Raw genomic sequence first — 10,973 nt, forward strand, 5'->3', positions numbered from 1 at the left:
GATAGGGACAAACTTTTGATGTTATTCATTTATTGGATTATTTGATTTACGAATTAATTTATGTTATTGATTAATGTTTGCGTAATTTTCGTGCTCTTAATTTGGCCAATTATTTGCATGTTTGTTGTTTGATCTTGACTCGAAAGAGAATAGATTAAATTTAGCTTCAAAAATATTAATCAACACACGGTTAAATTGACTAGAAATAGTATTCGATTTCAATGTGCGATTTTAGGCGACAGCTGTGATTCCACCGTTGAATAATGCGTTTTTTTTATTAAATTCAATTAGAAATAATTGGACTGTTAAATGAAAATAGGATTATAAATTCTAGAAATAGATTTATAGTTAATTCAGGGAATTTCATCGTGACATCGAATAATCTGTGGTTATTTAATTCCAGTGCATGATAATAATCAAAGTTTGGACCGTTGTGTGTTCCCGGTCATTTTGTTGAAATTGAAAATTTCCCAAGTTTAAACATGTTCTGAAAATTCGATCTTAGTTATTATCTTAGCACATTTTAATTTAATTTTACTAGTTTAAATTCTCACCAATTCGCTTCTTATCGTTTACCTAGATTAAATTGAATAATTTAGATCTTAGTATTTAAATAATAGTCTCTGTGGGATCGATACTTGAACTTGTCGTCCAATTACTATAACTTGACCTAGTCCGCTTGCTAGAAATTTTCCCAACCGAAATCGTCGGTCAAGTTTTTGGCCCCATTGCCGGGGACTATTTGTTTAATATTAGGATAAATTATTTATTTGAGACTACGCATTTATTCTTAGTTTTTATTTTTATTTTTTTTTACTTTGAGCATTTTTTTTATTAATTGTTGTTTCAGATTTTTGCTTTCTTTTGGAACTTGAATTGTGCACTTGAATTTTTTGATTTCAGGAGTCTAGCTCATGTTATATGAGCCGTGCTCAAGGCTTCGAAAATCTAGTGCCACTTGATCTAGAGATTGAAAGAACTCTTTGACATATCCGCAGAGCTCAAAGGAACAACAAATTGGCTCTTGAATTTGACTCTGAAGAGGAATCTGAACTAGACCGCAACCAAAATCTGAGGACATGGCTGGAGAAGAGGATAATCGTACTTTAATGGAGCTTCATCGACCAGCATTTGGAGGTTACGGCTCTAGTATCGTCCGCCCTACAAACACATTCGAACTGAAGCCGGCCATTATCCAGATATTTGGAGGATCACCTTCTGAGGATCCCAATGCACATCTGGAGAACTTTCTATCGATCTGTGATACAATCAAGTGCAATGGGGTGAGTACTGATGCTATTCGACTCATATTATTTCCATTTTCCCTACAAGGAGAGGCTATGGAGTGGCTTCGAGACCTTCCAGCTGGTTCTATTACGACATGGGATGGATTAGTCGAGGTCTTCATGCACAGGTATTTTCCCCCAACCAAGATTACACAGTTGAGAAATGAAATTACATCATTTAGACAGAGAGATGGGGAATCACTGAATTCAGCATGGGCACGGTTTAAGAAGATGTTGAGAATGTGCCCAAGACATGGTTTTTCGATAGGCCAGCAGGTTGAGACGTTCTACTATGGGGTGGATCCATCTGTGAGATCTATGCTTGATGCGGCAGCCAATGGTAGTTTATACAGGAAAACGCCAACCGCAGCCCTTGAAATCATATCTATTATGGCAGAGAGCAATGTGGGTTGGCAAGACAACCGAAGGGAGAAGAAAGTCAGATTCCTTGAGATGGAGGCCTTGACAGCGATCACAGCAAAGCTTGATGGACTGACACATCAGATGGCACAGTTACAGGCACAAAAATCAATACCAGTCAAGTCAGTGAGTCAAGTTCAAGGAAATGCTGAGATAGTTGGTGGATCATCTAGTGACATGCAATTCATGCCGGATATGTCTTGTGAGGGAATACAGTGTTTTGGAGGGGACTCAGTAAATTATGTGGGAAACCAGGGTCGTCAGCAATATAATCCATACAGTTTCTCATATAATTCGGGCTGGAGGAATCATCCTAATTTTGGGTGGAGACCGTCAGAAAATTCTGTTGAGCAACTACAGTTTAATCCTCCGCACCATCCCGCACAACAAAAACCTCCTCAGCAACCACCTAAACCTCGCAAGGTACTGGACCTTCCATGCCACCAGGTTTCAAGCCACATGATAGCAAGTCAAATCTCGAGGATATGCTAGCCAAGAACATAGCCGGGAATGAGATGAGATGGCAAAATCATGATGCCACGATGCAAAGGGTAGAGACTCAACTAGGGCAGTTGGCGACACAAATGGCTACACGAGCTCCGGGTTCACTACCCAGTGACACGGAAAAGAATACTAAAGGTGTCAATGCCGTCACAATAACATCTCCCATAAAGCAGGAAACAAGGGATGTTGAAAGCCATGTGAAGGAGAAGGGATCATCCAAGCAAAAGACGGAGGACGCAAGGGAAAAAGGTAAGTCCCTAAACTCAAACTCCAATGTTGATATTAATTCATTCCCCTTCCCTCAAAGAGCAAAGCAACTGCAACTGGATACTCAATTTTCAAAAATTTCTTGAGATTTTCAAAAATCTGCACATAAATATCCCGTTTGCAGAAGCTTTAGCCCAAATACCCTCCTATGCAAAATTTCTTAAAGAGATTTTATCAAACAAGAAGAAATTGGTTGACTTTGAGACAGTTAAGCTTTCGGAGGAATGTTCTGCTATTTTACAAAATAAATTACCTCCGAAGCTTAAAGATCCAGGTAGTTTCTCTATTCCCTGTACTATTGGAAGTTCATTCTTTAGTAAGGCGTTGTGTGATCTAGGTGCAAGCATAAACTTGATGCATTATTCATGTTATGAGAAGCTAGGGATTGGTGAAGTTAAACCCACTACAATTTCTCTACAGTTAGCTGATAGATCAATTAAATATCCTAGGGGAGTTGTAGAGGATGTGTTGGTGAAAGTTGACAAGTTTATCTTCCCAGTTGACTTTGTTGTGTTAGATATGGAAGAAGGATCATGAGATTCCTCTTATTTTAGGAAGACCATTTTTAGCCACTGGAAAAGCTCTGATAGATGTACACAAGGATGAGTTGGTGTTGAGATTGAATGATGAGAGTGTAGTTTTTAACGTTTTTCAGTCCATCAAATACCCCAACAATACATCTGATTGTTTCAGAATTGATGCTGCTGACGAGTTTGTTGAGTATGGTTTGCAGGAACTACTTGATGAGGATCCTTTGGCGGTCTGTTTGACCCATTCATGCCCGCAAGAATTGGGAAATAAAGAGCTGGATGAATGCATTCATTATCTTGAAGCAGGCAGACCGATTTCAAAAACTGGTAAACTCTAGGATTGGGGAGCTTGGGCATGTCCCAAGACCTTTAAAGTCATCCATCGAAGAAGTCCCAATCCTAGATATGAAACCTCTTCATTCGCATTTAAACTATCTATTTCTGCTTGATAATGATAAACTGCCAGTAATAGTATCCTCTACTTTGACAGGTACGGAATAAGAAAAGCTGTTGCGAGTTCTGAGAGATAATATCAAAGCCATAGGTTGGAGTATTGCAGACATAAAAGGGATCAGTTCATCCATGTGCATAGACAAAATTCTGATAGAGGCCAATCACAAGATATCTACCCAACCTCAAAGGCGTCTGAACCCAGCTATGCAAGAGGTAGTGAAGAAAGAGGTGATAAAGCTACTGGACGCAGGTATTATTTACCCGATTTCTGATAGTAGGTGGGTAAGTCCAGTACAAGTAGTTCCGAAAAAAGGTGGGATCACGGTAGTAAAAAATGAGAACAATTAATTGATTCTACCAGAACTGTTACAGGGTGGCGTGTTTGCATCGATTATAGAAAACTTAATGACGCCACCCGTAAAGACCATTTCCCCCTCCCATTTATTGATCAAATGTTGGAAAGGTTAGCTGGACATCCTTTTTACTGTTTCCTGGATGGCTACTCGGGTTATATGCAAATTCCTATTGACCCTGAAGATCAGGAGAAAACCACTTTTACATGCTCTTACGGGACATTTGCATATAAACGAATGTCATTCGGTCTATGTAATGCACCAGTAACTTTCCAACGCTGCATGGTGGCGATTTTTCATGACATGATTGAGGATTTTATAGAAATATTCATGGATGACTTTTCTGTCTTTGGATCTTCATTCGATACTTGTTTGATTAATTTGTCTAAGGTCTTAGAGAGATGTGAGGAGTCAAATCTGGTCTTAAATTAGGAAAAATGTCATTTCATGGTGAGAGAGGGAATAGTGTTGGTGCACAAAATTTCTGAGAATGAGATTGAAGTTGATAAGGATAAGATTGAAGTGATAGAGAAACTCCCAGCCCCAACAAACATCAGAGGAGTGCGTAGTTTTCTAGGACATGCAGGGTTCTATCGGCGCTTTATCAAAGATTTTTCTTGCATTGCTAAGCCACTAACCAATTTGCTGATAAAAGATGTGCGCTTTGATTTTTCTGATGAGTGTGTGCAGGCATTTCAAATTTTGAAGGAGAAATTGATCACCGCCCCTGTGATGATAGCACCTGATTGGGGATCGCCATTTGAGGTGATGTGTGATGCAAGTGACACAGCTCTAGGGGCAGTGTTGGGCCAAAAGAGGGATAAATGTATTCATGTCATCTACTATGCTAGTATGACACTGTCAGCTGCCAACTGAACTATGCCATTGCAGAGAAGGAGCTCTTTGCTGTGGTTTTTGCTCTGGACAAGTTTAGATCATATTTGATAGGGAGTAAAGTTGAATTCGACCTGGAGATAATCGATAGGAAGGGGACAGAGAACCAAGTTGCAGACCATCTCTCGCGATTGGACAATCCTATCCCAGGTACTGAATTTAATCGCGATGAGTTCCCGGATGAACAACTCTTTGAAATCAACAGTTTACCATGGTATTCCGATTTTGTTAATTATCTATCAAGTAAGTTCATCCCTCCCCATTTCACTTATCAGCAAAAGAAGAAATTTTTCTTAGATTTGAAATATTATTTGTGGGAGGATCCTTATTTGTTTAGAATTTGTGCAGACGGTATAATCCGCAGGTGTGTTCCCCGGGAAGAGGTAGGTGAGATTTTGTTTCATTGTCATGCTGGTCCGACTGGAGGCCATTTTGGGGCAACTAGAACTGCGTCCAAAGTCCTCCAGTCTTGTTTTTATTGGCCTACACTATTTAAGGATGCGCATGAATATGTCACAAAATGCCCAAATTGTCAACGCACAGGTAATATCTCTAGGAGACATGAGTTGCCTCTTACTAATATTTTGGTGTGTGAAATTTTCGATGTCTGGGGAATAGATTTCATGTGGCCATTCCCAGTTTCTTTTGGGAACAAGTATATTTTGGTGGCTGTATACTACGTTTCTAAATGGGTTGAGGCTATTGCATGCAAAACTAATGACTCTAGGGTTGTCGTTCAATTTCTCAAGAAAAATATTTTCTTACGTTTTGGCACACCTAGAGCCATTATTAGCGATAGGGGTACTCATTTTTGTAATCGACAATTTGACAGTTTATTGGCTACGTATGGGGTCCGACATAAGGTTGCAACACCTTATCACCCTCAAACTAGTGGCCAAGTCGAGGTATCAAACAGAGAAATCAAACGCATTCTTGAGAAGACTGTCGGTACTTCAAGGAAAGAATGGTCTAGCAAATTCGATGATGCACTTTGGACTTATCGCACTGCTTTTAAAACTCCCATTGGCATGTCTCCTTTTAGATTGTTGTATGGGAAATCATGTCACCTCCCTCTTGAACTTGAGCATAAGGCTTATTGGGCTGCTAAATTCTTGAATTTTGATGCTAAAGCCACAGGTGACGAGAGAGTTCTGTAGCTGAATGAATTGGACGAGTTTAGGTTCGAGGCTTACGAGAATGCCAAGCTTTACAAAGAGAAAACCAAACGCTGGCACGATCAGAACATCGTCCATCGAGAATTTGTGGTGGGACAACTGGTACTGTTATATAACTCTCGAGTGAAATTGATGCCAGGTAAGTTGCGTTCACGGTGGTCAGGACCATTTACCATCATGCAAGTTTTCCCTACGGGACAGTAGAGATCACTAGTGAAGCAACTGGAACTTTCAAAGTAAATGGGCATAGGCTAAAGGTTTATCATGATGGTGCCATACTATATGAGCCGACCACAGTGGATCTGTAGGATCCAAACTGAATCAAGGGAGTACAGTCAGGCTATCGACTCTAAATTTAGCGCTTGCTGGGAGGCAACCCAGTGTTTAGTTTTATTTCTCTTTCTTCTTTTATTTTAGTTTTTTTTCTTTTTGTTTTATGCAATTTTCGTGAGCTAATCTCAGTTGATGGTGGTGCAGGTAGTTTATTCACTGGCGGTGGGGTTTCTCAAGTCTCGGGACTCTATTAGGACGAGCAGGTTCAAAACGTCAAATTGGCCACGGAAGTTTCTGTACAATTCTTGCATCTTGTGTGCTTGAGTGAGTTTCAAATTTAATGTGTAGATTTATAGAATTGTACATATCTGGCTTTGCATTGTGTATTTGGTCTGTAGTCCGTTTCTAATCCTTTCCAACTTTTCGAATTTGCGAGCCGTGCCGGACCTTTACACGGACCCAAACACGGGGTCCGTGTCTCATTCTTCCCAAATTTTAAAATTTTTTCCGAGCACACACGGACCCTTATCCGGACACCTACACGGGGTCCGTGTCTAATTATTCCCAAACTTTCAAATTTCCGAGCCTACCCGGACCTTGGCACGGACCCTCACATGGGGTCCGTGTCAACCCTTTCCGAATTTTTTTTTTATTTGCGAGACACCACGGACCCTTACACGGACCCCAACACGAGGTCCGTGCCTTCTAATTTTTCGGGCACATTCAGAATAAAATCACGCAGCCTTTCCCCCAAACCCCTAAATCCCCAAATCGATCTTCCACGCCACAGCCGTCCCTGCGCCGCCCTAGCACCGCCGCCTCCGGCCGAAATCCACCGTCCCTCGCTGCCGTTCCACCGCCACTACCAACACACCTCCATACCGGCGCAGCTTTTTAAAATCCCTTCCACACCACTGCCATCCCTGCGCCACCCTAGTACCGCCGTCGGCCACGTTCTGCCACCGTACAACAGTGAGTTATTGCGCATTATTTCAGATTCGCGGTTCAGTGTTTGTTTATCACTTGTGGGATTGTTGGGTGTTGATTTTTCTTGGATTTAACTGTTACTGAGGCTTCTTTGGGATATTATGTTGTTGAGCACATTGATGTTGGATTAATTGGCTTTGTGTGCTGTATTTCGGTTTATTGGGTATCGGACTTTGCTTGTGCAAGAGTTTAGTTATTACCATTTTGCGAGAATCAGTGGTTGGGTTGTTCGGTTTGATTGATTGGATTGTGTTGATTGGTTTGTTGGAGTATTCAAATATCATTGCTTGAATCAAAAATGCCTCCGCGAAAACAGAGCAGTAAACGTGCACGAAGCGGTGCTTCTTCATCATCCGGGTCCGCCAAGTTGGCTTTTGATGCTTCTAAGTTTACCAGCCGTGAAAATTTTGAATGGTACTTGGCACTTCACGGGAACTCGATCATTGTTGAGCGGTCTATTCATCCACAGATTGACCATGAGGTGCCACTGAGGGCAAAGTTCGATAAGTTTGGATGGGGGCCTATTCTGGATGTTGCAGGACCATATTACCCCGATCTGGTATGGCAATTCTATGCCAATGTTGAGGAAAAAGAGACGACAGGGCTGCCACATTTGCGCACTTACGTCAAAGGAGTGCCGATTGAGTTGACCAGCGCATGCCTGGCTGCGATTTTGAGTGTCCCAAATGAAGGGCCGCCGGTGTCCTTCAATTAGGTAGATATCTTCTTCTAGGACCTCACCTTTTGGATCCCTGAGGCTCGGCGCCGACTACAGTACCGCTTATCTCCTACCGGTTCCCCCTCCAGTGTACTCCCCACGTCCCTCCCGCTGCTGGATCGCCTCATCTGTTACTTTACGGGGGCAAATATCATCCCAAGGAAGGCCGAGAACAATGAGGTCCGCCATTTGGATCTCTATATCATTGACAAGATGCTGAATGGTTTGGGGAACATTCCTGCTATCCCAGTGGCAGTCGATCATACTTTCTCATATGCGATCAGTCGCTCACACTGACCCCACGAAGAACAGGACACCATATGCCCCCTTCCCGATCATCATCTCCAGGATCTTGGCGGCCCATGGTGTCGATCTCACCGACAAGACTTCTCTCCTGCCCACATCTACGTAGATGCTCACCACACAGGCCATGCAGGGCATGTACTTTATCTTTCGACAGGGTGCGTGGTACCATAATCCAAGGAGTCTACATATCCGTCCTCATCCCCGTGACCCACCTGTGCCTCCCCCTACCATCGATGACCGAGCCTGGGAACATCGTGTGGAGGAAGAAGCGGCTTTGGACGCTCGAGCTGGACCGCAAGCTGGTATACTCCCTCGACAGCGCACCCCCAGAGGTGTATGACGGGTTTTCTCGTCCATATTTGATTGCATGGACTGACATCCGCACTAGATTGGCTCGCATCGAGCACCAGTCTGGGACTCAGTCTTCTTCAGACGATATCTTTGCTCCCCCGTGGGACAGATCCGCACTTGACGATTTGGAGGACTTTGAGCTAGGATCAGATGATGAGTAGTCCGCTTCTTTTTATTCTAGGATTTTTGGAGGACTTTATCGTTTTTTTTTTAGATTTGCACATTTATTTCTTATGTTGTTAATGTTGTTCTGGGACATGTTCTTTATATTTATTATCTTTTGGATTTTATTTGAGTGCTTGAGTGTTTTTTCTATTTCTTTTACGTTTCCTTGTGTATTCGATGTCGTTCTTTGCATGTATTGATGCGTTCTACCCCATTGTCACCACCTACTCGACATTTTTCCAGGGAATTGTGTTTGCTTTAATTTCCTTGCTAATTCATGTTACATCGCTCTACACTGAGGGCAGTGTCGATTTCAAAGTGTGGGGGTGGGCCAGTTTTGTTACACATCGTTGCACAACACTTAACAACACTTTTCACGTATGATGAGACTATATCTAGATAAAGAATCCTTGTTTTACTTGATAACAGGATTAATTTGTTAGATTCTTTGATCACCCGGGAAATCGTTTCATGCCTAGTATTGAATGAGAGGAGTCGTAGTTTCAAGGAGAGAGTCAGACATGAACCAGTTTTGTATTGACATTTCGTCCCATGCACGTTGTCAGACTCTTGCTCGTTAATAGTAAATTGGTGCAAGGTGAACGAAAAAAAAAAGAATAAAAAAAAACAAGGACATATAGAACAACCTAGAACTCGTCTGATTAGCCCTCGAAGCGAAAATACGAACGATGATGACTTAGGGATGATTTAGGCGATCTTTGGACCGTTTGAGCCTTTCAAGCCTACCCGATATATCATTTATTGTCTCTAGTAACCCCTCTTGAGCCTGTAAAAATCGAATGGTGTGTGTCAATAACACACAATTAAACCCCATTCGTGATTTATTTCATGTCCTACATCAACTACCAAAATTTTAGCCTATACACTTTTATCTTACCCGAAATTTGTGAGAAATAGACCCTTCGAGCGCTTTGAAATGTCCCAACACTCACATGTGTAGAAACGACATACGTGAAGGAGTTGTTGAATTACCATTGAACGAAAAGAAGTGGATTTATGATTGAAAAAAAATGGTATAAAGTGTATGGTATTGAAGACACCCGAAAAATCTGCGGGTGAAAGTTTAAGGACAATGAGAAAGGAAGGAGATAATAGAAGCTCTAAAGATGATAAAAGTACAGTGATTGGTGACGAGTCAAAAGTTGAATGAATGCGCTGCAGGAATATGTTTATTCTCTCTTACTTTTGATTCCCATGCCTTCTATTGTAGCCGTGAGCCTTGGCCTTACGTTAGAAGCTTAAAAAGACCTATTAACCAAGTCATCGTCGTTCAACATTTAGTAGAGAGAGGTATTAAAGTCGAGCATATGGGGCATTACGAAAAAAAAGTGTTCCTGAAACCAAGTAGCTTTTGATGAGTATGAATTCTGACATGCACACTACACACATCTCATTCCGTTGATCTTTACTGGGTAATGTTTGAATCTTGATTTGTGATGAAAATGAATCTCATCATATTCGAAGCATGATCTTTTGACCGAGAGTGAAGGAGTTTGACAATTGAGAAGTTTTGATTGTACTACTTGAGCTCTGAATCTAAAATAGGTTTCATCTTTATTTCTTCTCTGATTTGTTCGAGGACGAACAAAGGTTAAGTGTGGGGGAGTTGATAAGCACGAATTGTATAGCATTTTAAGGACTTTATTTTTTCGTATTCGTGCTTATCTAGCGTTTTTATTCCGAGTTTTGCGCTTAATTCGTACTATTATTGCCATTTGCAGGCTTGACCAAAAGATGATAAAAAGCCAAGGAAAAGAAAGAAAAGTCAAGCGTCGCAAGGCCATGTCAGAAATAACCGGAAAATAGGAAAATAACACAAGGAGAGCACCCGGACCCCTACACGGACCCCGTGTAAGGGTCCGTGCCTAAAGAAGCCGAGAGAAGATTTTAAGCGAGCCCACACGGACCCAAAGACGGATTCATACACGGGGTCCGTGTCCAGCGATAGCCGAGAGAAGAAAATTTGCGCAAGTACACGGACCTGCATCCGGACCCTTACACGGGGTCCGTGTCCGATGGTTCCCGGAATGATAATTTAATCGAGCCTACACGGACCCCAATCCGGAGGCTTACACGGGGTCCTGTGTACTTTATTTTGAGATCAGATTTCGCGAAGATTTTGTGGAGATCTTAGGAGATTTAATGAAGAAATTAAAAGAACTGAGGGGACTTTTCGAGATCGGGACTTTTGGCAGCCACCTTTGAGAGGAAAAGGCGAGAACTTGGAGATTTTGGAAGGCAGCGCGACGGCTTGGGAGAAACGAGAGAAA

The 10,973-nt window shown here is 41.9% G+C and overlaps 2 protein-coding genes across 2 annotated transcripts; both read left to right on the plus strand.

Annotated features, from left to right (window-relative positions):
• Positions 1-1,079: 1,079 nt before the first annotated feature.
• On the plus strand, positions 1,080-2,198 carry LOC142554611 (uncharacterized). Its single transcript, XM_075665274.1, has one exon. It carries the CDS (start codon positions 1,080-1,082, stop codon positions 2,196-2,198), a length of 1,119 nt encoding a protein of 372 aa, XP_075521389.1.
• A 92-nt stretch (positions 2,199-2,290) lies between these two features.
• Positions 2,291-5,864, plus strand: LOC142554612 (uncharacterized). The gene is made up of 8 exons (XM_075665275.1): positions 2,291-2,459; positions 2,602-2,948; positions 2,995-3,334; positions 3,567-3,710; positions 3,833-4,077; positions 4,504-4,578; positions 4,665-4,857; positions 5,251-5,864. Exons 1-8 carry the CDS (start codon positions 2,291-2,293, stop codon positions 5,862-5,864), a joined length of 2,127 nt encoding a protein of 708 aa, XP_075521390.1.
• The last annotated feature ends 5,109 nt before the right edge of the window (positions 5,865-10,973 follow it).

The sequence above is a fragment of the Primulina tabacum genome, chromosome 8 (genome assembly GCF_025594145.1).
Source record: "Primulina tabacum isolate GXHZ01 chromosome 8, ASM2559414v2, whole genome shotgun sequence".
NCBI classification, from domain to species: Eukaryota; Viridiplantae; Streptophyta; class Magnoliopsida; order Lamiales; family Gesneriaceae; genus Primulina; species Primulina tabacum.

Bases quoted from the DNA above. Each gene is read 5' to 3' on its own strand.
- LOC142554611 (XM_075665274.1), top strand. From the start codon at position 1,080: ATGGCTGGAGAAGAGGATAATCGTACTTTAATGGAGCTTCATCGACCA.
- LOC142554612 (XM_075665275.1), top strand. From the start codon at position 2,291: ATGGCTACACGAGCTCCGGGTTCACTACCCAGTGACACGGAAAAGAAT. The intron at 3,711-3,832 runs GTATTATTTACC...GAACTGTTACAG, and splicing joins GATAAAGCTACTGGACGCAG to GGTGGCGTGTTTGCATCGAT. The intron at 4,078-4,503 runs GTAACTTTCCAA...GAGTGTGTGCAG, and splicing joins TCGGTCTATGTAATGCACCA to GCATTTCAAATTTTGAAGGA.